This window comes from Rhopilema esculentum, chromosome 2 (assembly GCF_057945365.1).
Source record: "Rhopilema esculentum isolate cy_ngs chromosome 2, ASM5794536v1, whole genome shotgun sequence".
NCBI lineage: Eukaryota > Metazoa > Cnidaria > Scyphozoa > Rhizostomeae > Rhizostomatidae > Rhopilema > Rhopilema esculentum.
In genome coordinates this window covers 2,974,975-2,992,997 of record NC_142816.1, presented here as the reverse complement: position 1 = coordinate 2,992,997, position 18,023 = coordinate 2,974,975, and the positions used below count along the sequence as shown (strand labels likewise).

The following is an 18,023-nucleotide window of genomic DNA, read 5'->3' as shown; positions in this document are numbered from 1 at the left end:
GCTAGTCCATGAACCGATTTATTAGATTGGAATCAATTTGAAATTAAACAATCGATGAAAAAACTGCCTGGTAGAATTTTCCTTGATCCAACTTTAATAAAGATTATTACAAATATGTTAAATCGATGAGAAATATAAAGGGACATGAAATCTTATGGCTACTCCCCCTTCTTTCTTAAGTATTCATGCAGGTACCAAAGTTCAGTAATCAAATAGGTTTTTCAAAACTAAATCATAAATTGTGTATTTTACAGTTGAGGGTAAAAGATGAAAAAACCGCTATTGTGTAGGCTGATTAGGCAACCTTAACTGTCATGTGCTCGCGTTTCTGATGGGCTTAATTCGATCCACAAATAAGTATATTTATTTTCAAGCTTAGAGTTTTCGATCTATGTTCTGACGTTCCATATTCAGATAAGTGTCAGATAAAAAGCTTTAGTAACATGTTTCAAAAAGTTTTTTCTCAAAAGCAAGCGGGGTCTTTGCTGTCGATGTTATCAGCCTTCATGCTTTTTCAAAGAGAATAAATCAAGATACTACACTAATTATCTCTAGTTCTTCGTTAAAATCATAAATTCTTCAAATGTAAAATCTAAAGCTGATGCCACTAGAATGGGGACCAGAAAGAAAAACAAAGTCCATAAAAGCAATTTTTCTTTTCTTGCAAAGGAGTAGTAGCCTCTAAGAACTTGAGTTACAACCTCCATCTCTAGTTATCGATACATTATTCTTAAATCATCCTTGTTTCATTACAACTATTTTATCGGATGTCCGTTTTTAGACCCATTTCATTGCCTAGTTATCTATAAACAGCCGTTTTCAAATTCCAAGATAAAAGTTACGCGGGTAATACTAACAAAGGATATCTAGCCTAATAATAACGGCTTGGAATAGTAGGTGGGTCCTTCTGATAGTACAAGGGTCAGCTATTCATCGCCAACCTGCATTTCTCCGTTTCCATAATCATTGCCGTAATCTCTGCTGCCTTCATAGCGATAGCTCTCTTTATCATCATCATAACCATCACGGCTGCCTTGATATCGATCACGTTCCTCGCCATCTTCGTCGCGTTTGCCGCGCTCATCCTCGTCATAACCGCTTCTGCTACGATCCCTGTTTCTTCTGGCATCACTATCATCACGATCACTTCTGTCACGATCACGATCTCTATCGCGATCTCTATCACGACCACGATCACGGTCACGATCACTTCGGTCACGTTCTCTGTCACGACGACCTCTTCTGTCATCACGGTCATCTCTTTCACGATCACGGTCACGATCTCTATCACGATCACGGTCGCGATCTCTTTCTCTTACACGATCGCGATCACGATCTCTGTCACGATCACGATCTCTATCACGATCACGATCCCTTTCTCTTTTACGGTCCCTGAAACAAAATTCAGGCGTGAAATAAAATCAACGCGCTAGCCAAGCCAAAGTCATTTCCACGTAACGCTAAATCATTAGTCAGAAGCTTTAAGTATAGTTGCTTTAGAGTACCATTATCCACTTGAAATAGTATTTAAACCCTTAAAAATAATGACTGCTAGATATGTCAACAATCGCCAATGTGTTTCCAGCTTTTCTCAATAGAGCACATTATACATTGAGTTAGAATAGTCAACTAAGTTGTAAGCATATACATACCGTCGATCTCTGTTTTCTCTATCACGTGATCTACTCCGTCGCCTCTTGTCTCTGTCTACATCACGTTCTCTGTCTCGTTCTCTTTCGTTCTCCTCTCTGATTGAAAAATTTTTATAATAGAAAATATAAATGCATTCAATTTTGGTATTCAGCTTACTCATAAAAAATGAACAACATGGAAAACTTCTGTTTTTCAAACAAAACAGACGCCTCCCAATAATCGAAATCTCCCAAAACATCTCATTAAAAAAAACGTAAAAGTACCGGACATGTCACAATACCGGGTATCTGCGAATACCGGATAAATGCAAATACCGGATACCTGCGAATACCAGTTAGCTGGGAATGACGGACACCACACAATGACGGACATGTGAAAGTATCTTTGACCTTAAAAATCTACTTGGTGCAGTTAAAGCTTTTAAGAATCAACACCAACTTTACTTTGACTTTCTGATGGGGAAATAAAAATAAAAAAAGAAATTAAACTTTTAAATCCACACAAGAAAATGAAAACGGTACCTACCTGTTTTCGTAACTGTCAACTCTTCCTGAGATCTTAATGTTTACATCTGGACCACCACGACGAGTGCCTCCAAGTCCACCACCTGGATCAAAGTCATTATAACTTCTCAAAAGCCCCATATGTAACTTAGGATACGTACGAAGAAGGGCAGTTCGCAAATTCAAATGCTAAAAACTTTAATCACAGCAACAAGTCGTAGGACGAAGAGAGCCCTTCAATACTGGTGGCATATCAAGCTTTCATAAAAATTAGCGTTGGTACTATTATTCTTCATTCTTTGGTACTGTTGGGTCAAGAGGGTGAATCAGTATGCAATCAATATGATTCACAGTCACCTACAAATACTTTGCTCTTCATGCAAGGAAAAAAGGTAAAACAAATGCAAACAAGCATACCAAGCCTTCGGGGTCGCCAGCTTTTGACCGTTCTTCCTCTTTCAACATCAACAAGAATTCTGCGTCCATCGATCTTTTTACCATCGGCATTTTTGTAGGCCGCTAAAAAGAACACACAGTTTGAGCACATAGCCTGCAGAAACTATGTTAGTAATCCTTTGGGTTCAAGGAGACGACTTGATGCTGTATTAGGTTAAACAAGCATCTTCAAATGGTTACCGTGTAATCCATCAATAATAAATATAGCATGATTGCACTATCAGTTTATTGCTGGGACACAGGTAGGAATTCGCTGCATAGTATTAAGCACGTTGTAGTTCTAATATTAAAATTAGACTGGATGTGTTTGGGGTTTGGTTTATCACAATTACTTTAGGATGTTGACAGTTCTAATAAGGTCATTTAGAGTGACTTTAAAATGGTCGTCTTACATAGTGCTGTTGATCGGTTCAGGGAAAATGACACTTTATAAAGGCCAGTGCTTGTTTTAGTAGGCACAAGACTTATAAAGCAATGCCTGAAACATGGACTTTTTATTGACTGGGTTATTGTGTTATTATTTCAAAAGTGGTCTTAACTTTTAAGAGCCTTCTTGAATTCATAACTGATCAAAAGGGAAAGGCAATCCAACAAAACCCTGTCTTTCGCAATCTCAATCTTTCCAATCTTAAGCTAAAAAAACATAGCTGCTATCTGTTTAGGGGATGGGCTTGTCTACAGCTGGGGTTGAATCTGGATTCAGCCAGATTAGTGATTCATACTGGATTATGACAGAATCAAATAAGGCTACAAGAAATCAAATTAAATCAAAGGCTCACCAACATTCAGAATGAAGCCAATCGGGTTCATCGAATGAAGATCGAATCGTGACTTGGGATGAGCGCACATTTGCAAGACACTTCTCTACTTACCTTTTCCAATCAAAATCGTTTACAACAAGGAGACTAAAACCAGGGGTGCATGTAAGTCTAAACCTCTTAAGGGGGTAAACACAACCTCATGCAATTAGGGACGATTTACTACAACGTGCGAGGTTGTAATTGTAGTGGCAAGTGTTGATTAGCAAAGGAAAATTGCAGTGGAGAGGAAAAACTAGACTGGCATACATACACCCCTGATCACAATCTCCAGATCCTCCACCCAACCCCGTTTTAGCAGAGACAAAGTCATTGGGCTACTGATCTTTCCAAAAAATACAGGACAATCCTAGTTAGTATGGGGCTCCCTAATAAATTTGAAAATATGGTCTCTTTATGACATATAAAGATTCTTTTCAACGGGAACGAAGTTTGACAATTATTCTGTCACATAAAACTTTGGTTTCCAAAACAATTAAATTACACCTTTATCTGCTGAGGTATATATGATTTAAGGATTTAATCAAAGGGCAAAAAAACAAATCTGCCCAAAGAATATTGGTATGTATAAATTATTCACTTGCAATTACAAACAGCTAGAGAAAAGTTTAAAATGCTTAAGTAAATGAACAATACCAAAATATGCAAATATGGCTGTAAAAGAATGCAGTTCTCAGTTTCAGTCACCTAAAAATATTGTGCTTTGCCTCTAGTAGCATTAAACAATCATTTTTCAAGCCTGATTTTAATTGAAATCTTTTTTTTCTATAAGGAACTTAGACAGACTGTGGATAAATACCCAAAGATTATCAAATCTAGTATATGTTTTGGAGTGAGCCAGACAGAAAAACTTATGTATTTTTGAGACAGAAACAGGAGTCATTACTACGTCCTTATGCGTAGCAATATACCCACCATTTTACCTATGACCATACTTAACCCTAGTTGGTTTGGCTTCATCCCTTCGTCATTTGTATCAAACGAGGGTCACTGCAAGCAGTAAACAGATGAAAATTTAGAAATAATGAATTAATTATTAGAAACCTTTCACTTACCAGTTTCTTTTCATTCAATATTCAGAAAAAGTTAAACAATTACAAAACTTTTTGGGTTAGTTTGGAAATATATTTCAGACCCCACAACAGAAACTTTTTTTTCAGCATATTTCAAAGAATTGTTTTTGAATCCAACTTTTTAGAGATTTCCTACAAATCTTTTGTGCATCTTTGAGATAAATATTTTAAAAGAACCTGTTTTTCAGTTCATTTGAAACGTCAAAGGTACTTGATTCCAAGAAATTGCAGGTTTGGGCACTAACAGGAAATGGGTACAAAAACATGGCAGAACTTTAATAAAAAATTAACTCCTATATAATTAAATATTAACCTATAGCAATCTAACAACTTGACTGAATATCAAAAGAGCTATGGAATTTTATTGCTTCAACAGCTCAAAGTTAAGGATACATAACATGAAATTTATTACAATAATAATGCATATGATAATAAAACTTGAAAAATTTTATATCATCTAAAATTGGTGGAAGAGGTTGTTTTTCTAAAGAAGCTTTATCTTAAACAATTACAAGAAAAGTGCCATTTGATTTCATTGACCAAATTTTGAATGATTTAGTATATTTTCAAAAAAACATTTAGATCCTTTCATTTCGTATCTATTCAGAAAAGCTTCTTCAGAGTAACAAAATCTTCTACGTTAAATAGATACAATCAATGCAACATGGCTATTGGTTTCAAATCCGTAAATACAAAAATCAACCACTGAAATAACAGCACTCACCATGCATATCTCGTTCATGTTCAAACTCTACAAAAGCGTAGCCCAATGATTTGCCTTTCACCTTGTCATATATCATATTGATCTAAACAGAGATATACAATATATATAAATCTGGTTTAAACCATAAAGACAACCATAAAATTGACATAAAACTTTACTTAAATATGGGAAAGGTTAATAAGGCTGCATCATATCAGTTTTAAATCTTTATTGAGTCTGGTAACCAATTGCTAAAAATATGATAGCGAATGGCATATTCCAGAGATAGAGGCTAAACTTTCCTGTAAGGATATTTTCAGTCTATGTAGTTTCAATTGCTTATCTTGAGGAATGGCCAAAGTGGGAAACAACTTGTGCAACAGTTGTGAAAAATGAATCTTATATAACAATGTTTGACAATTTTGTCATACCTTTAGCTTTGCTCACAGTTGCTCAACCTTTCTGACAATTATATCATCTTCTATCTTTATAATGATATATTATAATTTTAATTGTTTATATATTATAAACACAAAATGTAAGTTATTGATTCAATTGCAAGAATTTTTTCTTTGTATCATGTATCTTGTGGACTAGGAACATAGTTGGAAGGGTAAGACATTATCACATTGTTGAAAATTGCCACATTACAACTTATCGATAGGTAACATGGAATACATATGTACAAGCATAGTTTAAACATAAGAATGGCAACTTCTATTGACTCTTTGGGCTTTTTGTTGTCAAGCCTGCATTAGTCACCTTCAAAATAAAACAAGGAAAATGATGCTATGTTGATTAAGTGTGCATATCCTTACCTTGACAACAGGACCATAAACTTCTAGCTCTCTTCTTAGTTTTGATTCAGTAGTCTCAAAGTTCTAAAAAATGGAAAAAAAACAATATCTAATTTATGTATGAATAAATATGAAACTGAACACTAGAAATAAATTAGAGTGACCAACAGATGGATAATAAAGTAAACAATGAAAGAACAAACAAATGTATTAAAGAATGAATGTATCAATGGATGAATGTATTAATCAATTAATGAATGAATGAATGAATCAATAAATGAATGAATGAATGAATGCATGAATATATGCATGAATTAATATGTGTAAATGAATGAATATACCAATAAATGAATGAAGGCATGAATGAATAAAATATCAATAAAAGGATAGAAAAGAAAACAAAGTAATGCTTGGACACATAAATGAATGAGTAAATGAATGAATGAAGAAAAGAGCATGAAAATACAATATATATATATATATATATATACACTCACAATTCGAGCCACGAATAGTGTTTTAAAAGGGTCACCATCAGCATTTGCGTCAGAATGAGGGTCCCCTGTAACAAAAAAATTAAATTCAATATATATATATATACATATGATTGTTAAATGTTACTAAGGACATGCATAGCTTAGCTATAAATATATTCATAAATGTATCTGGTCATATATATATATATAATTTAAATATTTCTGTATCTGGTTAAACAAGGTAAAGAATCAAGCAACATTCATTACACTATTCCAAACAATATCAACACATAAAAGGATTTTCACTTAGTTTTGAAAAAAGCCTTGGCATGCTTGTTCTATGAGCTAAAAAAATATATCACACAACACTCATATTTTATATCTAAATCATATATATAATGTTATATACATTTATTTATATATTATATTAATTATCATATTGCTGTCTAGAGTGCTCAACTTATCAGAGCGATTAGATAGACTAAAATAAAATGAACAGACTATTGTGACACAACTCTGAGTTTCATGTGTAAACAATCATCAGGTGTATTATGTTATAAATATTTACAGTTTTACTGTTACCTTTGCCATTGCCATTGCTTATAATTCAAATAGCTTTTGCAGAATTTAAAGCTAATAAAAAAGTTTTTTAAATGCAGAGCAAATCATAATTTTTCCCTGTACTGCAAAATCTTTAGGCAAAGGCTTTTTAATTCAAATAAAGTCACAAATCAATCATCATACAGTCAGCCATTTTTTCTTCTAATTCCTTTTCCACAAGTGCCATTTTCTCTCTTCTCTGGAAAGCAAGGTTGAAGAATAATGTACTTAGCAAGCCTGGTCAATGCACTTTTACATTTGAGCTGTGAATCACGCACCTCACTTGATCAAGAACACACATCAAAATGTGGATCAAAATTAGAAAAATCAATGCAGTATATATATATATATTATTTCGTTGATTGAGAGGGACTCTAGCAACATTTACAAAATTTCAGTAATGTTGTTAAAGTCCTTTCAATCAACAATGTTGCTAACTTTCTATCCCTGTTTTCAAAATTAGAACCTGCAAACAAATTTAGCTTCAAGGGGAGCAGATTTTCCTCCATGTTTAGAAGAGTGATTCACAGCTCTGTGCAATTTGTGAGGGGTGTGTGGAGAGACATGAGCTATTGCTCCCCACGAATGACCAGCCCTGACCTAAAATAATTACACATAATAATGCATATCTATATAAACTTCCAGCCTTGATCTCTAGATAGAGGGGGGTATATGTTCTTAGAATGTTTAGTGAAAATTAGTAACATATCAACATAACTTTTAAAGATACATATATGCTTAAATGGTCTGACTGTTCACTTAGACCAAACAATATAAATTTATTTTGGAAAGGAACCCTCATACATTATGATTCTAGCTTGTAAGCTTTTGAGTAACCTTTTTTCAGTAACCTGAAGTTTTAAAAATATGAAATCATATATATATTTAAACTTTTGGTCAAATATATATATACTGTTTAGATGAGACCAATAATTAGAGGTTGTATCAACCAAGGCAGAGTTGTTAGTATATATATAAATGAAGCAAGACAATTTTTTGGCTGTGTTTTATTGCTGGCTTACTGAACCAAAATCATATTCAATGTTGGCCTGCCTGGATTCTGATATAGGTTCATAATCACCCTTCTAATAATTGGAATGTTGAACAGAATCTGGTCGTCTGACTCATTAATTCTGATACAGCTATGCATACTAGCACTAAATATTAGTCTTTTTCCATATTGATCCTTTCATTTGGCAGTTTAAAGGCACTTTATCCTGACAGATTTTGATTGCCTTTTGAGTAATAAATTTTCTTGACTTTACAACAGACCTATTGTTATGTATCTTAATGGCAATTGCAAAGACTAACTCTCAATGTATTCTCAATCATAAACACATCACAGTGACTATTGTTAACCCTGAAGTGTAAACTGACATAACATCATGCTTTCAAAATATATAGATTGTTTCATTAATATATTTTTATCATTACCTTTCTTTCTTGTTTTTCTTGTTTTGTCTCACCTCTTGTTGGTGGGGGTGTGTCTTTTGGGTCCTGCAAAGGAATGGTGGAAAAGTGTGTAAAAGGACGCTTGTTTTAAATAAAGGAAGCAAAAATTTGTTTCTAAAAGACAAAAAACGCCCCGTTAAAGTAATTTTATCAGCATAGGTAAATAGGTGAAAAGTACACTCAGTGCAATTCAGTCTGCAGAGTGTGGCAGTTTTCGACAAGATCTTGTGTGTGCAAGAGCAAATATAAATGTGTGCATGTGTGCAAGAGTGCTGACAAAGTGTGCAGTGTCTGCAAACTGCCCAGTTTTGATCCAATGTGTGCAGCAAGCTTCTAATGGGCAAAGTACTTGTCAATTTGTCTCACAATGGGTGCATAGGAATTATTACCTGCAAAAGCACTTTCAAACATTCCACAAAATCCTGACTTCAAACTATAATTCAGCATGGGGCCAATCATATATTTTGTATAATTAAATTTCAATTATTTCGACCCCTACCTTGTACTCACCCAAACTTCTATGTGAAGGTGTGGGATTGAAATGTAACCGCCTAAAAGTTCACTCAGTCAGTTGATTTTAAAATAACCTAGTCCACAGAATGATCTCTAATGGGCTCTGAAAAACCTTTTTGGTTCTCTCAGTGTCCTAGGCAACTTACTACAAATTTGTTTAGGTAAAGCATATTGCATTCATCAGTCTTTAACTTTGTATTCAACAATCTTAAATCAAAATTTATATATGGTTAACATATTTGCGATTTATCGTAAAATATGATGCTGAATTAAATGAATTTGAGTGAAGCTGCATCAAAGAAGCAAAACTTCATTAAGCCTGCAAATCTCATCCGTTTATACAACCTCAGATATCAGGAAGGTAAATAAAATTCTTGAAATTTGTTGTTAAATGGGACACGTTACCTCAAATAAAGTCAGGTAGGAGGAGACTCCACTGTACGGTTGTTCGTTAGGTTTCCTCTTATTTGGCGGAGGCAAGAATGGGATAGCATCCCGCGCTTGAAACAGCGCCAGCAAATTTGGTGGTAGGAACTGTGTCATGTTTGATGATTTATCTTCCCACTTTATAACTTCAAATTTTAGTATCTTTTGTTATTCTTCGACATGAATAAAGCTGGAACGTCCTTATCTTGACGCCATTTTCCACCGGCCTAAGCAATGCATGGACGAATAAAAAACGGAATGCTGGGAATTACCCACAAGTCTTTTCAAGGTTAGCGAATTTGTGACGTCACGGATCATGTGAGGGAGTTTAGAAGGTGTAGCTGAGCTGGAGGGAAATAAAAAAAATTGATCAACGTGCGGCGAGGAGAGGGTACGCGGGACCTGCCGATGAAATTTGTATACGGTTAGAGTAGCGTGGATTGTCGACATAACAGAAAATGATGCAGGAAAATGCAAACAAGCCGATAACTCTTTCGCCATTGTTGGTGGTATGTGTTTATTACCTCGTTCATGAAATTTTTCAGTTCACGATTTTCCCATTGTATCAATCCATGCTTTGCCGCAGCTGTACCAAACCTTGGTCAGATTTTGCCAAGCGAAATCATGTTTGCCAAGCGATTTCCTAAGCTGATTTGAAACAGAAATTTTCAGGTTCAGCTTAAGTAATTGTTGTTATCCATTTGTAAATAGGTTTCCGGGCTAAATATCTTCTCTTTTTAGTTTTTAAGAATATTATGCGATATAGCATCTGGTTTTTTTCGCAATGACAGTACTTTGTTTTGTTTACAAGAAACATCGAGCTGTGTTCAACACACCTGCAATACATGGCAGGTTACGGCACTTGAAATCTTTTTGTCAAAACATTTTCATTTATGGTATCTTCATGTAATAAATATAGAGCTATTTTATCTACAATATATATCCGTTGTCAAATACTGTTAGGAACGCAAAGCATAGGGGTGTTAAGTACATTTTATGCTGCAAATCCTTCAAAATCGCTGGACAGATCGTCCTGTTTACGTCTTTAGACTACTTAATTCGCCACCCCCTGTGTTCCATGGTGGGTGAATTATTGTATGTCGACATGAAAACAAGTCCGCGTGCATTGAATACGGTGAAATCAAAACTTCCGAAATACCAGGAATATTAATAAATCCACTTAGCAACAGCAATAGTACAAGACTGACAATTGGATTGTCTTCTCGTGATAAAAATAAGGTGTTTGTCTCAAAAGTACAAACGCTTCATTCAAGAAACAGGGCACCCGTCATGGATTTCAAAGTGGGTTGGGGGCTAAAAAACAGAATAAAAACAGAAACAACAGAACAGAACTGGTTGGGCGACGAATAAAATTTTAGTTCCCAGATTTCTGAGGATAATTCTCCCTAGAAATTTTAATTTTACTAAATGTGTAATGTTGTGAAAAACGCAAATTGTCTAAGATAAGAGAATTTTGGTTATCTCTCGAATGTAATAACAAGGAAAGTAGTCAAGAAGTGTTATGGCACAGCCAGAATTCTGATAATGGAAACTATTTCTATAACGGTAACACAACTCGCTCAAAAAAGATTTACTGCATGCGCATAAGTTGACACAATTATAAAAAGTAATGTAATTTTTTTGCTTAGCAAAAAGTGGGGGGCTATAGCCCCCCAGCCCCCACTTAGGTGAGGGCCCTGAGAGATAAATTGTTCTAAAGGCTCATAGTTCATTTCACTTCTAAATGAAATAAACAGTTTGATAAGTAGCATTTATATTATACTTGAGACAAGGTTCGGAAAATGTGTCAAGTTTAGCTAAGAAAATGCAAAGCACTTTTCAAATTTACCAACAACAAGAGGTTGATTACAATGGCAGAAATTCAGGCTTTCATTTGGGGAGGGGGCAAGGGGTGGGCTCTGTTTCACGATTTTCTATCTACACCTAGTGAGCAATAGTATTGCACCAACCACCACAAAATGGCCTCAAACCACCAACCACCACACAGCCTCAAACTTTTTATAGCCAACCAAAATTCAAATAGCTATAGCAAGTTGAATAGAAAACTTGGCTATGATGATAAGAGTACCTGTACTATATTTGCAATAAAAAAGGACTTTCTTTGCACAAACCTGCAAGATTTCATTAGAGAGAACTCGCAGATACTTACTTTCTGCTTGGGTGCCTGAAACTGTTAATTTTCCTGACTGTTATTAAAGTACTTGTTAAAAGTCTTGGCCGCACGTTCTTCGTAATGCAAAAAGGCCTAATTTTGTTTTACCATTTTGTACACAAAAGGGCCTAATGTTGCAACAGAATTCAATCCATAAAACATGCAAGTAGTCTCTAACTCCATCTTTTCCAGCCAATTGCAATGTTTTTTAGGGAAGAAATAATAATGTAAATTGCTCAAAACAGCATTTCATCTCTGCTTTGAATGAAAATACAAAAATTTTGACGATAAGCAGTCAAAAATAGTGACACGCACGTGCCTGAAAAGTTGTTGTTAAAAAGGGCCGTGAAAGTGTCACTTTTCACTACATTCAAGGTCAACAATTATTTTTTCGGATCACAAACATCTAAATATGATCTTGCCAAACTCTATTTAAATTAATCATGTGGCAATTTAAAGTAACCTGCTGCAAAAGTTTTTAATTGAATTTAACAAATTTTACAAGGGTTTCAAAGCTTCAAGACTGTCCAATGAAAAATTTACTTTTTTGATATTTTAAAAGATATTTTTCTCAAAATTAAGATAAAATGTGTTGCCAATGGTTTGAAGTTTTGTTTGATTGAATTTTAATCATGGAATGATGCCTAATGGCTTCACCAGAGTGGTTTGAATTTTGAAGGGCATGTTGTTCCAACGCTGACGCCATTATTCATTCGTCGAAGTGGTGCAATACTTTTGCTCACCTAGTGTAGATAACATCCTGGATGGCTTTCTAGCATGTCTACTGCTTTTGGTCTGTCTGCAAGGCTGCCAGAACAATTAGAGAGTTTTTAATTTTGGTACACATGATGTTAAAATTGAAAATATTATGCAACATAACATTGGGCCTTTAAACAAAAGGCATTGTTTCTGATTTCTGCTTGGAGCAGAGAACTTATTGAGTTGGAGATTAGGTACAAAAAGGCTGCTAATTTTATCCTTTTGTAGCTTGCTTAAAACAGAGTTTTTACTCATAACCTTTAAGAGTTCCTTTTTGTACTGAGCTCAGGACCAAAAGTAAAATAGATTTATGGGACATTACATTAAGGACTATTTGTATTCTAGTTGAAAAGTGTTGGTCCAAAATTGGTGCCTTTCATCAAGACAGCAATTGTGTATTTTGTTGCCTGGCTACCTGCAAGTCAACCATCATCCTTTGCAGCTTTGGTCAAATGTCTGCCTGTGCTATGTCTTATTGCTTTTGTGATTTTACAAGGAATGAATTCTAAACCACAGCAAAAGTATCGAAGGTAGCTATCGTTCACTAGCTTATGATGTTTTTCTAACCCAAAGAAAATTGTAGTTTATTTCCATGCATCCACTTTAGCAGTGGACATGTGTGAAAGACAGAATTGTTACTTGCTTTGATTAATAAGCAACAATATCAAATGGATTTGATATTTTTAAATGTGTTTGCTCATTGCGTACAGAGCTTGCTCCACATTATATAAAAAATTGATCCCAGGAAAAAATTTTTTACAATGCACCTTAGAAGAACACTAATGACTTACTATTTCAGCTTTTGTATCATTGTCAAGGAAAGCTACTAGACGACTGTGGTTTTATGCTCATAAATAGTTAATTGCATGTCATAAACTTTCTTTCATATGAATTTTATGCTGTGATGGTTATTTCTATTAAAACAGAACTTCAGTTTTACTTTCATTGCATAAAGGTATTTGTCCCCTGTTTTTCTAGGCTCATCCTTTTTGGACTGATCCTATCAGTCATTGGTGATGCACTGCTCATTTGGCATGAGACCCAGTTTGTTTCTGCTATGGCAGCATTTGGTTTGGCTCATTTGGCATACATCTATGCATTTGCCCTTGAGTCGGAAAACTGCTTGCTCAAATCATTCCCGTTTGCAATATTATCTTTCTTGGGCATATATCTGATGTATCCTGGCCTTAATGGCATCCTAGTTCCAGGTGTCACAATCTACATCGTGCTGATCAACACCATGGCATGGAGAGCATTTGCACATGTTGATATTCTTGAGAATATCTGGTCATGGACCAAGCTATGTGCTTGTGTCGGAGCCTCCCTATTCCTCATTTCTGACTTTGTCATTGGGATGAACAAGTTCTGCTTTGAAATTCCTGGTGCCCGAGCTGTTATAATGGTCACATATTATTCTGCACAGTGTTTTATAGCACTGTCTGCTGCCAACACAGATCATCTTGTGTGTGACCTAAGAGCTAAAGAGAAATAAAGCACTTTCCTAAAGTGCAGAGTGTGTTGTTTAGCAAGTCATGGGTTTGTGGCTGGGAATTGATAATAATCCCATACCATCATAAAAAGTTATATTTTGAAGATTTTCATTCTTTGGAAAAACTTGTCCTTTCCCATTTTATTGTCATGTTGATAAAGCATGCACATTTGAAACCAACAAAAGCCTGATAGACATTCTTACAATTCTCAACCTTTTTATGTAAGATTATTTTAAACAATGTCTAGATAAGAAGGAATTTTATGGCTATGGTATGCAAAAAATCTTTGGTTCTTCACCACCATTATCACTTTCTACATTGTAACATGTATTCATAAGTACATTCACGTGTCTTTATTGATGTTTGTCCCAATGTGTTATGTTCTTATTAGTTACGTTCCAATGTTCTTTATTTACTACATTTTTATCGACTTTTTGCCTAGAGGATTTCATTAGAGTCCATCAAGCAGCCTGCTACTGTGACCTTTCTTTTATTCACATATAGTCATAACCTGGTTTGCAATAAATGAAGCACTTCATTTTGCTTAGATATGCTGTTCCTCCAATTGTTCCTCAAATTATATCAAATATAACTTGTTAATTGTTGTCATACTGTTGTGAAGATTGTAACTTTTAATCAAGTGTCCATTGTACATAAATATCAAATATTTATTATTTTACTTTATTTCGCAATCATCAATGATAGAAATCCAGTATCATGACTTATACATGCGTCCGTAAATCTGACAAACTGTAAAGTACGAAGAAAGCAGAGGACTGCTGCAATAATTATGTAACTTCATTGCTGAAATGCAAACCTCGTGGAAATATATTTTGTGATGCCTTGTTTCCTTTGATTATATGTTGATTAAACATAGAAACCTTTTACCATTCAAGAAAGTCAATGAAAAAAGATCATTCTTTTACTTTCTTCTGCAAGGCACAGTCCTTAATCTATATTGAATAAAAATGTTTTACACATTTCCCTGGCCAACAATCTGTTGTATCTTTATTTAAATATGTAAAATGACTTTGTAGTACTGTCAACTCCTCCTTGAAGTTTTTACTTTGCTAACACCATAGATTACAATGTCAAGAGACATTTACATATATTTATAATTTTTGGATTGCAAACTAGCTGTTGCCTGTAAGATTGTACATAACGCGATCCATATTCTGAGGAGAAAATCCACGCACCGAGGAGAAGGAAAAATCAGTATTAACAAGATCGATCGTGATTAAACATAATCCTGGCGAAAAAATCAGCTTGAACCGTTTCAGCCAATCAGGGCCCTGTATTTGCCATGGAATTCATGGTCAGAAATTTTGCATGTTGACAAGCGCTAATCCTCATGACAGGCCTTAATTATATTTGATTCCTTTGATATACCGCACGCGTGATACGCAATTTTATTGCCTAGGTAGATCTCACCGGTTCTTCTACGCTCGAGCCTGAGGGGCGAATTCAGTCTTTGAAAATCTGGTACAATTTCCGTTAAAATCATATGGTTTTATGTGAAAATCCCTAGAAGTTATTTTGCTTTCGTAAAAATCATGTACGCAATTTGCAAGAGTAAATTGCCCCTCCCAGTGGCCTGCGGTACGCAAAAGGCTTCAAGCTAAAAATTTGACGCATAAGGTGAAATATAAATAGGTCATTACGACGAATAGATCGAAACGGGCACAGTCTTATGCCAGTACGTCGAACGGGATAATTAGCAAGGTGCCCTTTCGCCTATTCTATCAGGTCGTGTTCTTACCGCGATAGTCGATCGATGGTAGATCCCCTTTCTCCCCGTATCCCATCTCAACCCAACGACAGTCTCGTTGGTGACTATCAGGTAAATATTAAGATTCGCGTTTAAAATTCTATAGAGTTTTTTTCAAGCGACGATAAGCTGATTTAAAGTGGGTTTTTGCCTAAGAATAAGCACACGCATATGTTTCCGAAAAAAGATTAACCAAAAAACAGTCAAATAGCTCACCATCGAGACTAGAATATATTACGTCAACTTACCAAGTGAAAGTACCATCTTTCCCGCATTTTCCGACATTGAAAAGAACCAACTAATTTGGCGCCAAATTCCATGCCACTTTCCACGTGCTCCTAACCACCACTGAGTGGATTTGAAAATGATTTGTAGAAGAGCTTCTCATGGAGCTGTGGACACTCCATTGAATACGATTAAGATGATATTCACTTGTTTCACAAAACCTGGAGTTATAATAAATTTCTCAAGCATCCTCGTGTTCCAGTGAAATGTAGCACAATTTGCCTAGAACAACACACTTGCCAAGCTCTCCCGCGCGAAATGTACAATGCTCAGAATATCTTTCCAACTGTGAATTCTACACAGCCACTGACAGGTTTATATTGCCTCTGTTTTTCACGGAAGCGCCGCGCTATTCGAGCAGCAGTTTTTTTCTGGTTGGCAACATTCACATCGCATCTCACGTAAAGTCTTCCAACAGCCAGTATCGTGATATGCAGTCTTTGCAAACGTTGAGTAAAAGAGGGATGGGGGGGGGGGTGGTTGAAACCAAATAAAAAGAGGCTCAACTGGTGGTCAATTTCTTGATATTTTGCGTTTTCGAAAAAATTTGGGGTTATAACCCCCCACCCCCTGCTCCGCTCTGCGACACCAGTTGTTGTGGGAGGCTATGAATTCAGCTAACTAATAACCAAAATAGAGACATAAAGGGAGTCGATCTTGCTGTTCATATTGAGATAAATTTAGACATTAAGATATTTGGACATAGTTCCTTTGAAAACCAATAACTTTTTTACATTTGAAACAAAGCGCCGTAAACTGTATAACAATTAGTTGAAAAAAATTTATTGGATATTTTTGGGTGCGGTTTTAAATGTTTTCCATTATTCTCAAAGTCGCTTGAAGTTTCATGAGAATACTTAAAGACTTTTTACATTCGAAAAGCTTAAGTGAAAATTTTTTGCATCCGATCTAGTCACACGCCCGGTGGGCTCAGTCAATTCGTTCACTGTATATCATGTGTGGTCGTCCTGAAAGGAGAAACTGGACCCTAATCACTAAATCTGGGATGCGTAAATTGTACCCTACTCTCTGACTTTGCTAACCTTTCGGTCCCCCTTATTGCTATGAATATTCAAGCTAGGGCAAGTATTTTTTAAAATCAATTCATGTAAAAACCATTTTATTTCTTAAACTTATGTCAAAAAGCCGAAATCAGTAAATTTGATTTTAACAACAATTTCTTATGGTTCTTGATATAAATTGACAAAATATGACAGCTGTGAAATTAAAAAAGCAACATATTGCTTACTTCACAACAATGCGTTCAATGTTGTTTATGAAGAAACGGAAAAGTTGTGCCAAATTCCAAATGATACCCTGCAATGAGTATAAATTAGAAAAAGACTCTTAACTTTCTTATCTAGGATAAGAATAATAGATACGACAATAACAAAAATTATCTGTAACATCTTATCATTATATTCCTACCATTTTTTGGTTCCTCTGACTTAGAGAAAAAGCAACCCTAATTTAAGATTCTATGTCCCCGAATTCTAGCTTTCAGACCACCCTTTATCGGATTTTTTCGGAACTCACATGATGTGCGTTTGACCAGCTAACTGAGCCCGCCGTGGTCAAACGTTGAAGTGGACTCTGAATACGCTTATTAAGTTTTCAGTTGTTAATACAGTTAATGTTAGAACCGATATCATCGCATTATTTATCATAATTTGTTCGATGATGGTCGTGAGTCCTGGAGGGGAAGGTGTTCTCAGGGTAGGCTTCTAAGTACTATAGGACACAGAAAAAGAAAAAGAAATTTACAAACTGTAAATAGAAATAAAAAAAGGGATTTGGCCGTGCATTTGGGGAATATTGCACCTTAAATTTTTTGCATCAAAAACTTTTCGTCATTTTCAATTTAAGTTTTCACTTACTGTTATAAAGGTAATTTCGACACTCCCATTAACTGTTTACTAAATATTTCAAGGTCCCCAATTTGTTTTAATTCTTTAAAAACTTTTCCAGACTAAGTGCTGAACCTCCGTTTATTTTGACCTATTGCTTTTTCTTGAAAAATCGTATATGGCGCATTAAAATTGATGTCCAGTAAATCCTCTAATTAGGCACCAGTATTC

General features: G+C 35.2%; 2 protein-coding genes across 2 annotated transcripts; one reads left to right on the top strand and one right to left on the bottom strand.

Moving 5' to 3' along the window:
• Positions 1–641: 641 nt before the first annotated feature.
• Positions 642–9,728, bottom strand: LOC135695613 (U1 small nuclear ribonucleoprotein 70 kDa). Its single transcript, XM_065214748.2, has 10 exons — positions 9,450–9,728; positions 8,514–8,576; positions 7,224–7,278; positions 6,501–6,565; positions 6,025–6,087; positions 5,228–5,309; positions 2,574–2,675; positions 2,179–2,260; positions 1,653–1,748; positions 642–1,392 (listed from the first exon to the last, which is right to left on the bottom strand). Exons 1-10 carry the CDS (start codon positions 9,585–9,587, stop codon positions 927–929), a joined length of 1,212 nt encoding a protein of 403 aa, XP_065070820.1. The 5' UTR covers positions 9,588–9,728; the 3' UTR covers positions 642–926.
• Positions 9,729–9,797: 69 nt separating this feature from the next.
• On the top strand, positions 9,798–15,073 carry LOC135695614 (lysoplasmalogenase TMEM86A). Its single transcript, XM_065214749.2, has 3 exons — positions 9,798–9,979; positions 12,748–12,932; positions 13,381–15,073. Exons 1-3 carry the CDS (start codon positions 9,929–9,931, stop codon positions 13,892–13,894), a joined length of 750 nt encoding a protein of 249 aa, XP_065070821.1. The 5' UTR covers positions 9,798–9,928; the 3' UTR covers positions 13,895–15,073.
• Positions 15,074–18,023: the final 2,950 nt, after the last annotated feature.

Bases quoted from the DNA above. Each gene is read 5' to 3' on its own strand.
- LOC135695614 (XM_065214749.2), top strand. From the start codon at position 9,929: ATGATGCAGGAAAATGCAAACAAGCCGATAACTCTTTCGCCATTGTTG. The intron at 9,980-12,747 runs GTATGTGTTTAT...TTTGTATTCTAG, and splicing joins CTCTTTCGCCATTGTTGGTG to TTGAAAAGTGTTGGTCCAAA. The intron at 12,933-13,380 runs GTAGCTATCGTT...CTGTTTTTCTAG, and splicing joins CCACAGCAAAAGTATCGAAG to GCTCATCCTTTTTGGACTGA.
- LOC135695613 (XM_065214748.2), bottom strand. From the start codon at position 9,587: ATGACACAGTTCCTACCACCAAATTTGCTGGCGCTGTTTCAAGCGCGG. The intron at 8,577-9,449 runs GTAACGTGTCCC...ATTCCTTTGCAG, and splicing joins CCTACCTGACTTTATTTGAG to GACCCAAAAGACACACCCCC. The intron at 1,749-2,178 runs GTAGGTACCGTT...TTTTTCAATCAG, and splicing joins GTTGACAGTTACGAAAACAG to AGAGGAGAACGAAAGAGAAC.